Here is a 20,720-nt window from a genome sequence, read left to right as displayed (position 1 = left end):
CCCCTTCTCTCTCCTCGCACCTCGCACCTGGCCGCCTTCTCTTCCCTCTCATCCGAGAGCCGGTTAGAATTCACCCTGAGATCTCTCCTTTTCGCGTTTTTCCGGAATTTCATTTTCACGATTCTTCAATTGTGTACTTTGCTCTTGAAAATTTCCGGGATTCAAACGTTCCTGAGCCTTTGCGTTTCTTCTTTTTTTTTCTACTTTCTCTTTTCTTTTTAAGGATCCTCTTTCGCGATATTTGCATTTCTTCCTGCGCCTTTTCAAACTTTCCACGCTTGGATTGTCAAGATTTTTTGACGTGAATTCGCCGCGCTGTTTGAATTCTCTCTCTGTGGATCGTGTAGATACTACGGCCCGAAGATAACGAATAACATTCTGTCATCTGTTTACGTTCTCGGAGCTTAATTCTCGAGAAGTTCTTTCGGTGACTTGTAGCTTGAAAGCTATCAGTACCTCGATTTCTTCGTCGACAAAAGTGGTCCCAAATTTCCACGTATTATCTCACCGTTCTCGCCATTCTAAATATTTCCAAATCATAATAATCTTCGTTTTTTTTATTTTACTGTCATACGTTGTCACTTTCAAAACTTAATTCTCGAGAAGCTCTTTCGTTGACTTGCAGCTTTAAGATTATCAATGCCTCGATCTCTTCATTGATAAAATTTGGTCCCAAATTTCTACGCATTATTTTACCGTATTCACTATTCTAAATATTTTTATTTTATACCAATCTTTATTTTATTTATTTTGTTTAGTTTTCATACTCGGAATTTAATACTCGAGGAGCTCTTCCGTTGGCTTGTAACTTAAAAGCTGGCTATGTTTCGATTGCTTCGTTGATAAAAATTGACTTCAAATTTCAACATAAATCCAAATTCAACGCAAATCCAAGCGTTTTATTTTGGCTCTCTTTTTGCGTATTTCTTACTGTCTCACTTGACACGTGTATTAAATTATAATTTACACGCCTCACAAATGTGTCGAGTGACATGAACCGCAAAAAACATAAAGACAAATAATACGCTCGTATGTTTAAAAATGATACATCTGGATTTACAGTGCGTCCTCTCATCATTCTAAATATTTGCATTTCACCATAATCTTTGTTTCCTTTATTTTGCTGTCATCTGTTCTCGGAGCTTAATTCTCGAGCAGCTCTTTCGTCGACTTGCAGCTTAAGGGCTATCCGACAACTCGTTGACAAAAATGGACTCCGAATTTCCGCTCTATATCTCACCGTTCGGAATATTTGCATTTCATAATAATCTCTGTTCTCGTCGTTTTGCGAAAACGCGCAGGGCAGATGAGTTCGAAGTGACTCGCGTGGCTACGACAGGGAAGCTAATACCGCCGACCGTGTGAGAGTGTTTGTCCATTAGTACGTCGTCTTGTAACGCGAATATATGAAGCTGCGGGGGACTCGTCGCCGATCGTATTAGAACGGATCCCGCGGAGAATTTATCGGGTCTGCGTATTGCGGTGGATCGATATGAGGGATATATAGCCGCGCGATTTGTAGGAATCCTTAGTTCCGAACTGGGTCGCCGGCATTTTTGTACGAACTGCAGGAGCGATAAATTGCCAGCGGTCGAAGCGGATTCTAATTGCGCGACTCGCTCGCGCGTGAAATGTCCCCGAGATAATCATTTATTTTGTTGTCACTCAGTCGAACGGCTTACTCGAGGGCGCAAAAGTAACTGCGCGCCGCTCCGCTATTTGTAATTTTTCCCCTGCCCTGTATTAATAGACCGAGCAAGATATTTAAAGCAAACTTTGAAGCTTCGCCGATACTGAGAGATCAAAATTGCCAAGTTAAAGCAGCTTTTGTACCTCCGTGCTCCATAATTAGGATCACCTTCTCTCTGAGCAAAGCGGAAACGTGCAATTTTTAGTTTGGTTCTCTAAATCTCATCGAAAAGACAGACAGGCAGACAGCTGCCTAGAAATAACGGACGTTTAAATATCACGGTGTCCATTTTTACTTGAAATTACTTCCGATGTCATCCTTTTAGAAGTCACCTGTACCTTTCAATTCGTCGTGATAAATACTCCCTTGTCACAGGCTGCTTCTCGCGATGTTCACTCATCTAATTTATGCATCGTGTCAGTGTCAGGCGTCTCTCGTTAATTATTAAATTTAAGAAAGAAGTCGAGCGATCATTCTGTCTCTCTCTTCGAGCAGAAAAACTGTTAAGTATTTCATTCCCGCAATATCACGCGTCGCGTGCTTTTCACCGAATACCCCGTGTGTACGTGGTTCTGCCGTGGTACAACGAAAGCCATAAGTATACCGAGAAAGTATGCCATACTGGTGACAAAGAGAGCCGTCTAAGTGCCACAATGGGCATGACAAAGACGAACGAGCTATAACTCCCGCTGACGCTGCATATATTCCGCACCGGTGTCACCATTTTCCTTGTTTTCCTTGTTCCTCCTGTTTTCCCCCGAGTGCATGTACGTGTATGGGTTGGATGAACGGGAATATTTGTGTATACGTGTCTGTGTGCGTCTCTCTCTCTCTCTCTCTCTCTCTCTCTCTCTTTCTCTCTACTTGTGTATACACGTGTTACGTCCCTTACACAGTATATAAATATAGGATTTACATATTTCAGCGCGTCTAGAGGATGCTTACGCGCTATACCCGCATGAGCTTGAATACACATTGGTTATTTTCGTTCGTAGAAAAGACTGCCGGTCACAAGTGCACACACATACACACGGAGTGTCCAACGGGAGATCGCATCCTCGGTGATCGCTCCCTGTGTCACTGAATCCGTTCAGGTATGGGCGCGCGAGCAGTCGCGTTATGCGAGACGCTGAAATACTGGGTCACGGGTGACTAACGTTCCTTTCCATTCAGGAGCTACCGACACCGTCGTATTTCCGCAAACGAGAATCTCTTCCGAGCTGCTCTTAGCGTGTCGTGTCCGCAACACGTCCGCGGCTAACTGTGGGAGTAAACTGAAGGAGAACAACCACGCGCGTTGTTCACACACTTCGAAACATGAAAAACACAGATGTGTCTCTGAGGGCTGGTTTTTCAATGATAGTTTAAACTTAGATTTCAACTTAAACTCTGTTTAACACAACAAACGCATTATTAGAATAGAATTTAAACTTGAATCCAAGAGTTTAAACTGCTATTGAAAAACCGACCCTTAATGTCGCGCGCTTAAGAAACCTCGATCAAAGATTCGTGTGGTCTCAAAGTGTTCCATGGAGACCTTCAGTTCTCGCTTATCTTCCGTATCCGAAACGACAAGTCTCTCTAATGCTCCGTAAATTATCACACTTCCTTCCTTCTCTTCCACTTTACATTTGAATTCCTAGTAACATGGATTATTCAGCAATGCTCTCCTTTAACATCTCTCCGACAACAGCCTGTAACTTTTCACAGGGATTCACGTGAAAGTTAACATCTTGAGGGATAGAAGAAATTTCCTAAAGACGCATGTATGTGTGCGCGGCGCAGTGTAATTATTTGGACACTTAACCAGCGCAGAGTTCCTTTTCAAAAATGTGCTTGTAGCGCTACTAATTACTGTTGCACAAAGAGTCGGGTATGCGTATGTGTACGCGTACTTTAATCAAGTTCTCCGTCTTCCTCGCCGACCTCTCTCTCTCCCTGTTCTCTCTCTCTCTCTCTCTCTCTCTCTCTCTCTCTCTCTCTCTCTCTCTCTCTCTCTCTCTCTATTTTCCTCTTATTTATTCCGCTCATATTAATGCCTCGACAATCAGCTTTGACCTCTTCCTTTTTCGGCGCACGAATATCGGTGTAACCAAGACCCTTTGACAACGACGCGCGTTCTCTCGCGCAAGCTACTTTCGCCAAGTTTACGGTTAACCGTTTCAATCCGCCGTGCTCCCCTTCGGCAAATTATTGCGTCAATTCCAAGCTAATGAACTAAGTTCTGGCCCAATTGCAATCGCTGTGTTGCAGAAACAACCATATATCATAACAGTCACGGGTAAACGACGCACACGTCCCACACCAGCGAAAATAATTGCGCTGCGCGTTGCATCGGTGTCTAATCTACGCGAAGCGTGAATACGCATGTTCCGTTTCGTGAATTCCGTAATAGTGACAAAGGCGACCATCTGATTACGCCAGAATCCAAATAACACATCACATTTCATCACATTTAACTACGCGTGCTCGTTGATTTAACGGGTATCGAAAGGGCTACTCCCGAGGGTTTCTTCGTATTATATGATAACGGCAAGATTATTCGTGACCTCTACCGTATGATATACGCTGGATCTTCCTTCGAGATATAAGACTTCTCGGGAAAAAATTACACCCCCATGACGCGCAACGATCAAAATCCCCGTCGCGGAAGGTTCAACTGGAAAATCCGAAAATCACGCATTGCAATTAGGTCACTGGTATTTTAGGAACGTACGCACTAAATTTCTTAGAGTGGATTCTCACTGAAAGCGAAAAATAATATTCTCACTCGAAGCGACAGTAAAAATACTGCCACTTGAAATGATATGAATGAGTCTTTCACTCAAGCTTAGAATGAATTGACTTCACACGTGTGAATATTTCAATGAATGAAACTGAATGAACGACTCCAGAAGAGTGAATATACTCGAATTCGACTCTGATTCTTGACTTATATAGAGTGAGTTCTCTATTCCGGATACAAGTCAAGAATCAGTCGAATTCGAGTGACTTGATGACCACTTTGCTTTTCTAGTGAAACTCCAAGAGATTTAGAGAATGTAAATTCGTCTTCGATCGATAACGCAAAGACACTTGTGATATATAATATTGTCAATAATAAATTATTAAATTTGATTTTTCAAGTTTTATTTACACAAACAATTTTCGAGTTTCATGGACTTTGTTTTTATTTTATAATTGAATATAAATTTGTTAGAGTAAAATTGGATTAGAAAAGTAAGGTGACGATCGAGTCATTCGAATTCGTGTATTTTTCCGTTTATATGGAGTGAATTCTTCAGTCTTAATCTCAAGTGAATATTTTCACTAATAATTGAAAAGTAAATTTGATGCTCCACCTTCACAGAAACATATTCACTTCGACTGAAACATTCACTTATAGGAGTCAGAATTCACTCTAAACTTGAGTGAAACATTTACTCTCGCTATTTCGAGCGGCAGTGTTCTCCCTATCGCTTTGGATATCCCTTTTCACTTATTTTGAGTGAGATTTCACTCTAAGAAATCTAGAGAGCAGAGCTTTTTGTCTTTCGCAGTTAACGCTATCACGCTGGCAGATTACCGCTTTGTCGTGTTATTCCCGTTTCTTTTAATAATCAGTACATAATGATAAATCGATAATGCATACGATTAGAGAAAATTCTAATGACCTGATTGCATTGTGTACTCGGGCTATTCCCCTGGTTAATGTACGGATCGTGTAATACGCGTGCAGATTTATCGTTTTCCGCGATAGTCTCTTGGATTATTCGGCATTACCTTGGCGCATAGTTGCAGACATACATGTAGAAGTCCTTGCCGAGCGGACCCTTGCCGCCGGTGCAATGGCTCACTCCACACCCGACCAGATGCGTCGTCGCCCACACCACCTGCGTGTAATGGCCGACCTCGAGTACGTCATTCGTCGTATTGGCCCCGTATTTGAAGTCCTTGTACTCCATGTACCACATTCTGATGGGGAAGTTCCTGCAACGTTCCGACGTAGGACAATTCGGCGAACGATCTCCGATTGGAGAAGCGCTCGTGGTCGTACGCGACGACGTATACAGGCTGTTTATCGAGCCCTCGTCTTCTCTATACCGTACCGCCCGCGCGGATTCTCGCTCTAATTTCTGAGATTTATAGCTCGGTACGTTATGAGAAAAGAAACACAATTCTTCGTGATGTCGCATCGATTCCTCAAACAACTCGGTTAAGTCTTCTCAACTCTTTGCGTCACAATCGAACCTTACAATCGCTCCTTTTTTCTTAACTCTTCCATTCTTATAAAATTCTTATAAAGAAAAAGTGGTGGTGCTCTTCAACTTTTGAATCTACACACAGAGAAATATAATTCCACTGCTAAGAAAGTTGATCGCTCAGTTTACCTTCCTTCTTTTAAATAATGGTTATCTTCAACAAAGATTATTTTCTTCGTAACAGTCTCCAAATATGCTCATCACAAATTTCAGAGAAATTTTCATCGTTGTACATTCAAAAGAAGAATTTGTTCTCTTTACAAGAATATCATGAAACTTTATCGAAGAGAAATTTGGTTCGTCTTTATGCAGTAAAAATTTTACATAGTAAACAAATTTTGTGTCAAATTTAACACATTTCACATGTCCAGAATAATTCAAATTTTAGTGTTAATTTAGCACAACGACGAGAGTTATATTAAAAAATAATACAAATATTATGTGAGAAATTAATACAAAACAATTAATACCGACACTATTTTGTGGCAAATTTTATGTAAAATTGACATGTTTATGATGTCAAATGTAACAGAAATACTGTGAGAAAAATATTTTATTTATCTCTTTTTTATTACGTTCTTTTTAAAGTGTTGTCAATTATTTCAAATATTCTTAATTACATGCCCTCTAATTGATTCAATTGATCATTTGGAAAATTTATTTGCCATGGATAAGACTGAGCTTAAGAACTTTGCCTTTTGAAAGAGAAGGAGGGAGAGAGGGAAAGAAAAGATCACACTTGTCTAACCTATTTTACACCATTTCTACTCTAATTGTAGATTACACAATACTTTGTATTACATATATTATAAGGTGGTAGAAACATAATTTTTCATTAGAATTAACATCTATATAACAATCTATATTGAAGTATAAAATGTGTAACTTTAATATTTATATATGTTAGATATATCAGTTTTATGCAAAATATTTTTTTTCGGATAATACAAACATAATATGTTAACACATAAATATGTTAAAAATTTAACAGAAAAATATTAACAAAGACACAAAATGTTTTTACTGTGAACGTACACCGAATTTCTCTTTTAATTTAGTATTCTTGATTGTGAAATGCTAAATTTATTTGGATACAGAATATATTTTGGACAAATTTGATACTTATGATGAGCTCATAATAAATTTGTAAATATATAAACTCATGAAATATTTGAAACACAAACAACATTTACTTGAAAAATACAGCATATATTTTTCTGTGTGTACATCTAAACTAGCCAAAAAACGCTGGTTTTCAGACTGACTTGAAACCTGGAAGGCGCTTTCTACAAGACTTCGAATTTTATATGAGAAATTTCAGATAACGCGCCCCGTTTCAGCACCCTCGAGTCGCGCAAAGGACTAAAATTCACGTCGCGTCTCTGCGTTGATCTAACGGGCGAAGTTGCTCCCGCGCGTTGCCTAACGCGAACGGCAGTTTTCGCGAGGAGACAACTTTTCTGCGTAAATAACCGGGCCGGCGATTAAGCGATTAACGGCACCTCCGTGACGTGGACGGACGCCACATATTCCCGCGAAATAAAGTCTCGCGCGCGTTCCCGAGTTGCACCTGTGCAAATATACCGACTGGCAGCGCAAACTCGCTAACTAGAAGTAAACAAGATTTAATAATATCTCACCAGAGCGTGCGACCCGTGCTGATGAAAATGTTTTGTCCACTCTGGCCGAAGCCATCCAGGTACAAGCCGGTTGCATTGTCGTGCACTAAACCGAGGCAGCGATCGGCCCACCTCTGCGCCGCCTTCGCTAAGCCTGGGTGCCATTTCTGAAACGAGGCAAGAGATACGGAATTATTGGACATGACCGAATAAACGACGCTTTATGATACACAGAATGTCCCGGAACTGAGCGTCACTATGGCAACAAGATATTAAAAATCAAACCGACAAAAGATCCTGATGTCGTTAATAATTTCGGAATTATTATTAAAAAAAAAGGAAATAAAAGCACCAAAGTTTCTTTCGCGAATTGTGTAACAGAGACTCGTTTAACTTTGGCTGGAAGTTTGACGGAATTTCGATGTGAGAAAGATTAGTTACTGCCTAGATTTCTTGAAGTGAAGTCTCACTGAAAATGAGTTGAAACTAGTAATGTCGTTTGGAATCGCAAGAGTGAATGTTTTAACTTGAATTTAGAGTTTAAACCACTCTTCGTAAGATCCTTAATCCATTCTGAGTTTGAATTAGGATATACCAGTGAACGATTGTGATCGGATGGAGTGAATTTATCCTTATGACGGTGTAGACATCGAAAATATTCAGTCAGCAATTTCAATTCAAAAATACTCACTCGAAAATTCAGAGTGAAGAATCTGCTCTATATGAGTGAAGAGTCAGTCGAATTAGAGTAATGCAGCTGTTACTCTATTTTTCGAGTGGAATTTCTTGAAAAAGTTTAGAGAACACAACAATATCCGGCATTCAGTTTCAAAGATTTTTCGGGAAAAATGCATCTATTTTTCTTAAGACTTTCAAGATCTTTAATTTACTCTAAGTTTGAATTAGGTTCATACCAGTGAACGATTTCGACCGACTAGAGTAAATTTATTTCTGTGGCAGTGGAGTCACCGAAAAAGTGCACTCTCCAATTTCGAAAAAAAATATTCACTTGAGGATTCAGAGTGGAGAATTCGCTTTGTACGAGCAAAAAGCCACTCGAATCTCGTTTTATTTTTCAAATGGAATCCCCCGAAAAAATTCAGAGAGCAAAAATATCCAACATTCAATTTCAAATATTCATTCGGAAAAACGTGTTAATACACTTTTCTTAAGATTCTTAAAGATACTTAAAGAGATGCTGAAGTCATTTTGACGAACTCGATAATACAAACACGATCGTCACTAACACAATCACACATTTTCGTATTTCTTGTACATACAGAACTTGTACATACACGTAAATGTGTGTTATCCTCTTTTACCATATTCAGAGGAAAACTTAATCATGCATGTGTAGAAGTCTTCCTGCAAACTTTTCGGGTATTATTAAGGTTCTTTGTATCTTGCCGGTCATGTCGAATTTGTGACGTCAGAAGCGAGGAATGTGACATGCTGACGAAAGTTACGTGCCATTTCTGAATAAAAATAAATATAAACGAAAGAGAATTTGAGATTGCTTGAACACGTTTGTAAAATTGTCCGAAAGATATCCCTTTCTCTTGATGGTCAATAAATAATCGTATAATAAATGGTGAAATGAGACACGTGAAATGATGAAATGAGTTTTGTCTGCGTGCTTCATTTCACCATTTATCATACAACTATTTACTGTTCGTCAGGGAAAGGGATAGTTCTCAGAAAATTTTACAAGTATGCTTAAGCAATCTCAAGTGTTCTTTGGTCCGTATTTATCTTTATTTAGAAATGGTACGCAGATTTTGTCTGTGTGTCACACATTCCTCGCTTCTGACGTCACAAATCCAGCATGGCTGCTGCAGAGGAGCCTTAAGGGAGTATACCTAGTTAGGAATTTCAAAAAAATCGATTTTGTAAGAATTATATTTTCTTAAAGTATATAATATTAGAAATATTAAATTGCTCCGCTATAATCCTCAAAATTTAAGTTAATCCGCTATATTTTCATGGAGATACACGACTTTGAGTACACGTCCGTCGAAGTAGTCTAGCGCGGTAGCTGCACGAGGGACAAATATTATCTCTTTCTACCTGCCTGGTCATCTATGTATGTTACTAAAGCATATTATATCTATTGTATGTTACTAAAACATATACTTGTGTTAACAAATACGAGAAATCTTTTGAGACATTATAACAGTAAATTCAACGAACTCTTTTAGACTAACAGGCACGAAACCCGGAGACGCTGGTGCAGCAGTTGACGTTAAGCTATACAGTCCGCTTTATTTTCTTTTATGAATTATGGATCGCAAAAAGTGTTCAAGAGAATTAAGAAAATCAGATAGTTTTCGAAAATCAAGAGTAAAAAAAGGAAGAATGTATTTAATTCAAAAATAATGGGAGTACAGTGAGGAAAGTTTTAGTGCATCTGCAAAAAACTCAAGATGCAGAAAGAAATTATTGTGCCGCAAGCCTATCTATGAAGATCTTAGTAAAGATACTTTACTACACAGATATGTTGGCGGGTTTAATCAAAACAATAATGAGAGTTATAACTAATTGATCTGAAAAACCAGCCCGAAAATTATTCCAAGTGGCTCGATTATTGTTGAATTACCGACATATATCGCTGTTTGCATATTTAATGAGGACTCAATAACATTAATGCAGATGCTACAATATATGGGAGTAAGCAGCGGTCCCAATGCCTATCAATATGTCAATAGAGAAGACGCTAAATGCATAGACAGATCTGAATATTGCGCGCAGCAAAGTAACCGGAAAGAATACATCGTCGACAACAACAAATCGACATTTTAGAAGCATCAACTTCATGAGAGCATGTACTCTATATGGCCCTGGAATAGATAACTCTGTAAGTGTGGAATAGATAACTGTGTAAGTTGAAAAATAAACTTTTTAATTTAGCAAACTGCACTTGAAACTTTAAACACGTTTTTCTCAAAACTGTGTTTTCAAAATCGATGACCACAATGTCTCAAAAACTACTGCATCAATCAATTTGAAATTCTACATGCTTTTTTAGACATATAAATTTAGTCTTTAATCGAAGGATTTTTTTTCCAATGCGTACTTTTTTTTAATGGACGAAATATATCGGTTTTTCTTTATGAAAATCAAAACTTTAACTTTGATGCCGTTTGTCACCATTTTGTCGCAATTCAATTTTTTGAAATATCAAACGATTAGATTAGATAAATTCATGTATTAATTAAATTTTTGGGGTTTTTTCATTTCAGATAACCTGGTTCCAAACGGCAGTGGTCATTGCAAAACGCGTTTTAAAAAACGGCTTTCCGGACATTAATCCATAATTTATTTACTTATTAGTATTTTTACATTAAAAAAAATATAAGAACTTTGTTAAAGTAGATTCTTTCGAATATAAAAATTTTCATACAAAAATATATATATACTTTCTCGGAAAAAACTCACGAAAATTCGTCCTTTTTCGACCTCCTAACTAGGTATACCCCCTTAATCTTTTGAATTCAGATATAAAGGTACAGCAATGTTCTTACAAATTTTTCTGTTTGAGGCATTCACACTTTCGGTATGTACAAGCGGAACATTTGGATTAAATATTACGCTGTCAGCTTGAAATTTTACATTAAAAAATTTTTTCTTCGATTTTGTTATTGAACAATGCTCCTATTTATTTTTGTATGTATTTTAATTGCGTAAAAGCATTTATAATTCTGAAAGACCAATGCGACGTAAACTTTGCAGAAAAATATTAGTATTCTGTCGGTAAAGTTTTCAGTTTCAGCATCTCCTTGATTCACTCTAAGTTTAAATTAGGACATACCAGTGAAAGATTTCAATTGACTAGAGTGAATTTGTTTCCGTGATGAGTGGAGTCATCGAAAAAGTTCACTCTCTAATTTCGAAAAAGAATATTCACTGAAAGATTCAGAGTAGAGAATTCGCTCTCTATACCAGCGAAGAGTTAACTCAAATTTTACTCTATTTTTCGAGTCGTATTTCCCGAAAAAATCTAGAGCGCACAAAAATATCTTGCATTCGATTTCAAAGACTCGTCGAAGGAGGAGGACGCATTCGGTTATTGTGAGTTAAAGGAAAAGAAAGTTGCAAATTTTTTTTTGTCGGAGCACAGCTGTGGTGGCTGAAAGAGGCTGAGCCCGACGATTCCGCGGTGACACGGTGTAACGTGGCGTTCGGAAAATGCTCGAAACTTAATTAGAGGATATGTGTGACAGTTGCATGGCAGTCGCAGTCGCGTTCACGGGCGCGGAAAGTTTCCTCGCATCCTGTACGCGATTGCAAACTCGTGGCAAAAGTTTCCCGACTTTCCCGCGTCTCCGTAATCACTCGTTATATGCAAATATCGTGCTTCCAAAGCCGTAACGGCTTCCTCCTTCTCCCCCTCGGAGTTGAGCCAAACTCCGCGTTCCCGGCAGAAGAGTTTCTCGCGAGAAGACGCCACGCGCTTCCTGTCCACTTCATCCCCGTTGCTTATCCCCTGTTCCTCATATTTCCCTTTTTACGAGACCGATACAGACCGCGCGTTCATAACGACGCGCTAATTTTCCCTGTAATGAGCCGCGCGTATGCTTGCGGCGTAATCACACGGCCATGATGCTCGCCGTAGGAAACGAGAAGACGAGAAGAAATGGGGAGGAAACGCTCGAAAGTTGCGGCCACGATGCCGCGATATTGCATCCTAGTGTGCCTACATTAAGCTCAAGGAAGAAGTCGAGACCCACGCCGGGGCGGGGATCCTTAATCAGTGGCGCTTCTTGATTTATGCATCTCCAGGCGACTACCTTCTTGCTCGCGCAAAACCGAGACTCCGAATCCTAGTCGGTGGAGCGCGACGCATTATTCCGCGCAGCACGATACGAAATTACACGTTTCATTATCGTCCCGCTCGCGTTCACGGCGTATTAAAAAATGCATGATAAGTCAAAGGCTAACACGTTAAACGCTTACGACGCTAACCCGCATTGGTTAGATGCCACCACCGCCGCGTCTCATTAAGTCAGCTGCAAAGTGTACACGGAGAAAAATAATATTGCTCTTTCAGTAAAATCGTCGTTGCTACTGCATATTCGTAGTGACAGCAAAAAAATTTAGTTGACGTAACTAATTTTACTAATTATTCGTTATCAGTGCAGAAGCAGTTTCGTTACCAGGATAAAAAAAATTTGTTGAGTGTATTTGTTCTAAGAATCACATTAATTTGCTATCGATGCAAAATAATGTATCCTTAGCAAATTTATTTGCTATCGAAGCAAAACTACAACTGCTTATATAAATCCATCATGGTTCTTACAGCAAAATAATTTGTAAATTTAGCAAATTATATCAAGAAAATAGTGATTAGTATTCTTATATGGATAGCAAATCTCTTTTTGCTATCCATATAATAACGAAAAGATTTTGCTAGACCAACAGAAAATTTTCTAAGCTAGCAAATTATTTTTTTCCGTGTACATACGGAAAATTTATACTGCACTGCAGTAAATGTTACTTCAAGTATTCTACGTATCTAAAATCCGGATAAGTGTATCTCAAAACTATTATGAAGAAAATATTCTTCGTCGAAAACGAGCGTCTTGGCGGCGTGATACTCGAAAAAAGGAAAATAATTGGCAATTGCTTTTCCTTTAGCAATAATATAATATCTTCTTGTGTGTACACGCAGACAAATTTTTATTGCATTCAAGCGAATATTACTGGTATATCTAAAATTCGATGAGTGTATTTCAAGATTATTATCAAGAAAATATTTGTCGTTACAAAGTTATTTAATATAAATATATAAATATTTGTTGAAGACAACTGTTATTTAAAAGAAGAAAAGTAAACTGAGTAATTGTTTTTTTAACACAGTAGTATGATATCTTTATGTGTGTATACACAGAGAGAGTTTTTACTGCATTCGAGTGAATATTATTTATTTCAAGTATTTCATAAGAGAGAGAGAGAGTATATACCCGCAAGTTTTTTACAAGTTTATCACAAGTATCAAATTTATTGAAAATACACTCTGAATCCTAATAAATTTAATATTACGATTGAGATTATTAAAATAAAATAAAAATTCAGTTTACTCATATACACTGAAAAAAAAATATCTAAAAAATAATAAATATTTGTTTGGTGGAGATACTGATAACACACACACATATTTATTTAAATCTAAAATTTTTTATATATATTTAAGTAGAATAAAGTCATGAACTCTTATCTCTATCGTGAAAAGCTTAAGTTTTCTTAATGTGTGTTTTAAGAAGATATATATTTTCTTATTTGAAAGACATTTTATATTAACATAAAATAAATGAGTTATTGATAGCTATTGAATAAACATTTACTATTTCTCAAATATTTTCTCCCTCAGTGTCGAGTCGAGTCAACTTTTTCGGTCGATAAATTTTCCTGATATTCTTGTCGGGAGAATAAATTTTTCTTCCGAATACATGACAATGAACTTTTCTCAAATTTGTGATGAGCATATTCTAAAGCTATTATAAAGAAAATATTCTTTGTTGAAGGTAACCATTACTTAAGAGAAGAAAACTAAACTGATTGTTTCTCTTAGCAGTAGAATGACATTTTTCTGTGTACAGTTAATTGTATTTACGTGAAAAATCGCCTGAAGCTAATGAGACTAAGAGATATAGCTGCCTCGAATTGCACTTATTACGCGTACATCTTCGGTAATTCGATCGGCAGTGGGGCTCTCGCATAATCAAGGGAAATTAACGCGACAGCGTCGGCGTATCAACGACGAGAGCCCGTCGCTCTGTCCCGCAAATGGCCGTCGGGCGGATATCTAATTGCCAAGAGTACCGACTAATTGCAATCTTTTATCTGTCATCTCGCGGGTCGTCAGCCGCGGTTTCGCTCTCCGACTATTCCGCTGGAGAATCTCGATTCAGCCGGAGAAACGCGACACGACGACACGCGACACTGCGGTTTCCTCGAGCCGTCTCTCGACGTTGATTCCGTTCGCCAATAAAACCACCCCCGCGATGCCGACCACCCGCCCATCGCGCCGCCGAGAAGCTACCGGATAACAGTCAGTATCCAACGGCGTAACTGCCGGCGAAAGTAGCTTTTACGGCGCGACGTCGCCGGTAGTTTCCGCGGGGAAAGAATTTAAGTGGGAAGTCGTGTAACTTATAACCAAGCTGGAGATTGGCGGCGCGAAGGAAACGACGGGTATAGACCGGAGAGGAGACTCGGAGATAGTCTGACCACGTAGACACCTGCTCCCGGGCGCGCACAGGACGCCTCGAAGGGAAATTCACAGCCGGATGTAAGTGCCGAGTGGCGCGGCCGAATTCATGCGGAACATCTATCGCAGCTGGAAACGCCGAGCCGAGCTTTTTCGCATTTGCGAGTCCAACGAAGGGACTTCGTCGCGGAGGACGGCTCGAAAGAACTCGCGTCGCTGTTATTATAAAATAAAAAAGAAAAAGAGAAGAAACCATTTCGGAGGGAAATCGTATTAGAGTCGACGCCGAAATGATTTTACCTCGTATGTCTCCTTTTTCCTTTCTACGCGCAGAATATTTCGCGCTTTTCCGCCTCCCCCCGCGCATCCCCGCATCTGTTTATCCTTGCGGAATTTAATTGGAGCGCTGTGTCGTATCTTTGTGAATTTATATTCGCTAAATTACCGGCTAGCGACCAAATATCGTGTTTCATCGTGAAGCGTCCTGTAACACGCGGCGTATAAAGCGCGGCGAGAAACAACGGAAAGCGAATGTTGTACATACGTAGAGCGGGACGGGTAGGGGAGGGAGGGGAGGGCCTGCAGGTGTTTATATATAGACCGGATAATAACGTCGATGCATGGCGGAAATTGAAATCTTGCGCCGTACCCGACAGCGGACCTCGAAAATTCAGTTTTCTGATCAAGTAAACCGCTTCGTAAGGTAAATCTCTCACGGCAACGGAGGGCACGCCGCGTTACGCGCGCTTAACATTCGCGTCGAGGCAATACAAATATTTGAACGAAGAGAGCGGAGAAATCACGCATAATATAATTTGCATAAAATAAATCCGCCGGCAATTATAAACAGCGCGATTTGTTTCACCAGCGATTCAGCGCGCAGTCGATTACGGTAGTTGGTTCCGCGTAAACCCACTTTGCTTAGCGATACTTTCGGATTTTAACGGCATATCAATGGAAATATCATCTACACACATGCACAATTTAAGGAAGGACCGACTATACCGAAGTTGAGACAATTGTTGTCGAAGAGTTAGCATTTATATTATTGCGGAGAAGAAAACTTTCTGACTTTGTGATTTTAATCCCAGCGACCAAACTGCTCTTGCGATTTCGATGAAAAACTGGAGGACGATAAAAGATGCTTTTAGAAATGTTGCGATGAAAATTGTAAAGTCATTGACCGTCTAGTTTTTGATAAATTAACGTGTGAAGTACATATTTTCCAACAGCGTACTGAAGCATGTAACAGTTAACACGTAAAGATTTATAAAAATCAGTACGCGCCATATTTCCCTTTGTATTTCTCAATAATTATTTCTTAAATAATCTTAAAGTTCCATAATCAGCACGCGAAAATGCAAAGAATACGAACAAATTCGACATCATGATGATTCCTTTGGTGGCATGCATTAGCGTTTGTCGATACATATATCAAGGAAAAAATATTTAAGAACTAAAAAAATATTACAAGTACTAATAACATATGTATTCACTGCTATATGCTAATATATAAAATATTTTTGAAATAAGAAAATATATATTTTCATAAAACCGTTCAGATTTCCATGAAAGCAATTGTTTGTTCCATTTAAATAAAAAAGAATTTAAATTTAAGTAAATATCTTATTAGTACTCATCGAATAAATATTTTTTATATATTCTCTCTCTTTCTCTCTTTCTCTCTGTATTTATTACGCAATCTAATACTTCTGTAGAAATTGAAAGAGCTTAATTCAATCAATCGATAAATATATATAATATAATACACACAAAAGTATTACTAAAACGCAAGAAACAATTATTTTTTTATGGATTTGTTAACATTATAAGGATTTAATGAATATTGTTTTGCAGTATAAAGAGAGAAAAAGAATGCGTGTGTCAAGATTGTGTTTCAAAAATTGTATTTATAAACATTCATCAATACACACACACAGATTTGTCGAGCTTTTTTAACGATTGCATTAATTATATAATCTTTTCAACAGTGGCCAATTATCACGAACCAACTACCATAAATCACTTTTATTGATCGACTGTTCATTATTCTTGTAACACCGACGTGCGTCTTATTGTGTTTCACCGCGCGAGAAGCGAAAAAGAAACGTGTTGCGCAACTGGCAATTGTTTACTGGCACACACGTTCGCTAATTCCAACAATTTTCCCGCGGAAGGAGGAAGAGGGGCGCAGAAAATCGCGGAACGAGCAGATAACGAGCGCTTTCGCCGCTTAATTTTAATCAGTCCAATTAACGGCGCGCGTTGTCTGCTGCGCGAAGTTGCCGAAAGCTCGAATTAAACGCGCCTTGCGCCGCACACGAAAGTTATGAATTACGTTTCCGCTTTTTATCGTGTCGGCGGTGCTCGCTGCGTCATGATTGCCGCCCCCGTTGCCTCCCTCCTCTCTCACCCTCACGATCATCGATCGTTTCTTCTATATTCTGTCGCGCAAATTTCACGAAGAGCAAATCGCTCGAGTCTCCGTCACGCTTTCCAATTAACGCTTAGATAACTTCTCTAGTTTGCTCGATCCCTTCGAAATTCCCGAGTCAAAATTTTGATCCTGCTTTTGACCTCAATATTCTATTTAACGCGTAACACTGTGACGTAATAAATTTGACAGTTTGAAGTTTATATCAACCTCGTTTGATTCTATTTAACCCACTAGCTTTGTCGAGAGGTCCTCTTTAGAACGTACAAGTGGCATTTTGTGCACTTTCTGCCATTCTGGGACGCTAAGCACGATTTCAGTTTCTATGTGTGTCTCACACACACTGATCCTTCGGGATATACAGATGTAAGAAAGTTCAGATCCAAAGTAAAGCTGAAATTTCGACTCGGGTTGAGAATACTCGTTTTAGCGCGTTTACGTTACATCGCGGGACTTATTTACCGTCGTTAATCGCGTTATGTAAAAGTTTCGATTAAGATGGAAATTAAATAACGTGCGCATCACGATTAACAGGTCTCGAGAGGAGGGAACGATCTATCGACTCGATATATCGAGGCAATCGACGGCGCGGGAAAGAGATAGAAAGAGAGAGAAAGAATATGTGAGTGTGTGAGAGTGTGAAGAAGAGAGAGGGAGGAGAGAAAGAGTGTGTGTGTGAGAGAGTGTGAGAGAGTGACAGAGAGAGATAGAGGGAGAAAGAATTCATACTTTGGCAGAAAAACTGAAAATGAAGGCAGAAGCCAATCAGAATCGGGACTAGAAAAATTGAAACTGTCGACTATTACCTAATCATTAGCGCGAATATTGATTGGCTTCTGTCTTTCTGTTTCGGACTTTCCTGCTGAATTCGTCGTAAGAATATAAAAGAAAGAGAGAAAAGAGGAGAATGAGGGAGAAACACGACGGTGAGCCAAGCGACGAGTAAAGATTCCATTTCGAAAAGTAATGACGTATTGTCAAAGGCGCGTCGAAAGGCGCGAACCCGCGAGAACCGAGGCAACCTCAAAGAAATGGCAAAGACGCGTCGACATTATTCGCAACGGAACCGTGAATGAGACCGCCGGCTTACGGCGCCTCGCGCGAATTATTCGCAAAACCCTCCGCGTGAGAAAGATTCTCACCTGGCACGAGAGAAATCGGATTCTCTCTCTGCCTTCTCTCTCTCTCTCTCTCTCTCTCTCTCTCTCTCTCTCTCTCTCTCTCTCCTCCTCCTCCTTTATCTCCCTGCCATTTCGGACGTTGACTTAACCGAAGTGTTCGTTAACGGCGGGGTCGAGGTAAATTTGCCCTGGAGATCATCTGCGGTACGATTGCGCGACTGTCACAATGGAGACTCGCGAGTACGCGCTCCCGTCTCTCTATCTATACTGTCGAATAAAAATGCCGAGTGCCCGTGTATATTTCATCGGGCGCGAACAAAAGCGCGCTGTCGCGGAGTAGATACAACAATGACAAGTATATCAAAGCCTCCTCCCGTATCGACTATCGGCCTGCACCGCGAACATTGTAACGCGCTGCGGAAACGACGGCGAGCACAAAAAGCAGGCGTTTGTGAAATATCGCGATGACCTCCGATGAAATTTACAGAAAGGTGGTTATCGCGACCGCGAAGGTGAACGTCCCGGTGAAGCGCGTAACGTTCACCTCCGGACCCGATCTCGCCGTCTCTCCTCCTCTTCCTCCTTCTCCTCCTACGCCCTCGTGAAACCAATTTTACTTTGATGCTCGGAATTCGCGCGGACGGGCGCGCAGCGTCGATCAACGGAAATAGGATATATCGACGTCGTGTTCTTCGACAACACGCTCTCGCGTTTGCACTTTCAGCATCCCCTCGGCCGGGTGGCGTCCACCTCGTTGTAAGCACTATCTTTATAAACTGTCGATCAGTTAAACCCGCGGCGCTTCACCGTGATACGAGATGTGACGACTTCCCCGTGAACTCACTTTCGTGACAAATTTCTTTTTTTCTCTCCTCTACTTTTACCCTTTCCGATTCTTATCCTCCCTCTTGTAATATTTATAGAGGGTGTCTGACGACAGTTGCAAGAACGCTCGTGTATATGCAGATTAGATCAAACCAAAAAAATATTAAATTCCACTAGCATTTTACAAATTACCACATGAAGTTTTGGATTGTTAATTAAAGACGATTTTGGTGAGTGTGTACGGTGATGGCAAACACGCGAGAAAAGATATCATTCTGCCGCTAAGATAAGGGATTACTCAGTTTATATTCCTTTTTTTAAGTAACGGTTATCTTCAGCTAAGAATTTTTCTTGATGATCATCGTAAAATATACTCGTCGCACACGTTTGAAAAAAACTCAATATCATGTACTCAAAAGAAGAATTTATTCTCTTGATAAAAATATTGTAAAACTTCATTGAATGAAAAGTTGGTTGACATCTATGCATTGGCAAGTAAACCTACCCAAAAGTTACACTCCAATTTCTTCCTAATTTGGCACAAATGTAGAAGTACAAGAAATATTTTGGTCATATTTTTTCATTTTGGCTCACTTTGAGTTTCACGAGCTTATAGTTTTTTAATATTCTCACTTTTATCATCAACAAGTACAAAAATGCATAAGAAATAAAATTGAATACAAGACATAGTTAAATAATTTTAACAAAATCGGCATAGCTGAGACACGAACCATTCTAAATTTCATTAGCCAAGATTCCAACCGAAATATTTCAAATTTGTGCTAAATTAATAAAAAATGGTTCGAATTTCGGTCAAACTGAGAAAAAAAAGGGAAATCCGGCAATTTTAATTAAAATTTTAATAAAATCGGCATAGCTGAGACATGAACCATTCTAAATTTCTTTAGCCGAGATTTCAACCGAAATATTTCATATCTATGCTAAATTAGTCAAAAATGGTTCGAATCTCGGCCAAATCGAAAAATTATTTATATAAATAATTTTTTTTCAACTTTTTACATGTTTTGTTCAAACATTCTATTATTTATACAAATAATTTTACACATTTGACTTCATATTCAATATCAGCAAACCAAAAAGGCCTATATCTTATATTCAATTTTATTTATTATGTATTTTTGTTGCACTTATTGATAGGAGTGAGATCATTAAAAAGCTATAAACTGCCCGTGAAACTCAAAGTGGGCCAAAATGAGAAAATATGATCTAAATATTTCTTATACTTCTACATTTGTACCAAATTAGAAAGAAATCGGAGTGTAACTTTTGGGTAGGTTTACTTGTGAGAGGAAAAAATGGTTGAACTAACTAAAATCATAGTTATTTTCGGATCGTTTTAACACAAAATGGTAGTAGTAACATGCATATAAGGTTATTTTATCTCTAACTATAGTAGAACTTAATTAAAAATGATTTTTTTCAGCCATAATTTACAGTAATTATTCCTCTATGTAATTATAGTTACAAATACCAAATATTTTTTTTATAGTATATATATTTGTTTTAATATATATATATATATATATATATATATATATATATATATATATATATATATATAT

General features: G+C 38.8%; 1 protein-coding gene across 6 annotated transcripts in view; it reads right to left on the bottom strand.

The window, feature by feature from the left end:
• Window positions 1–20,720, bottom strand: part of LOC116845570 (cysteine-rich secretory protein 2-like) — a 131,480-nt gene that overhangs the window by 8,607 nt on the left and 102,153 nt on the right. For all 6 annotated transcript variants that reach the window (XM_032818367.1, XM_032818369.1, XM_032818372.1 and 3 more), the window contains exons 4-5: window positions 7,572–7,717; window positions 5,453–5,659 (exon numbers count right to left, since the gene is read on the bottom strand). In XM_032818367.1, the coding sequence (XP_032674258.1) occupies window positions 5,453–5,659; window positions 7,572–7,717 (353 nt within the window). The remainder of the gene's footprint in view (window positions 1–5,452; window positions 5,660–7,571; window positions 7,718–20,720) is intronic.

Source organism: Odontomachus brunneus, unplaced genomic scaffold (assembly GCF_010583005.1).
Source record: "Odontomachus brunneus isolate Ranch 3 - 2012 unplaced genomic scaffold, Obru_v1 Obru_scaffold_053, whole genome shotgun sequence".
Classification (NCBI taxonomy): Eukaryota; Metazoa; Arthropoda; class Insecta; order Hymenoptera; family Formicidae; genus Odontomachus; species Odontomachus brunneus.
Note: the sequence above shows the minus strand (reverse complement) of the source record. Positions and strands in the feature narration are given on the sequence as shown.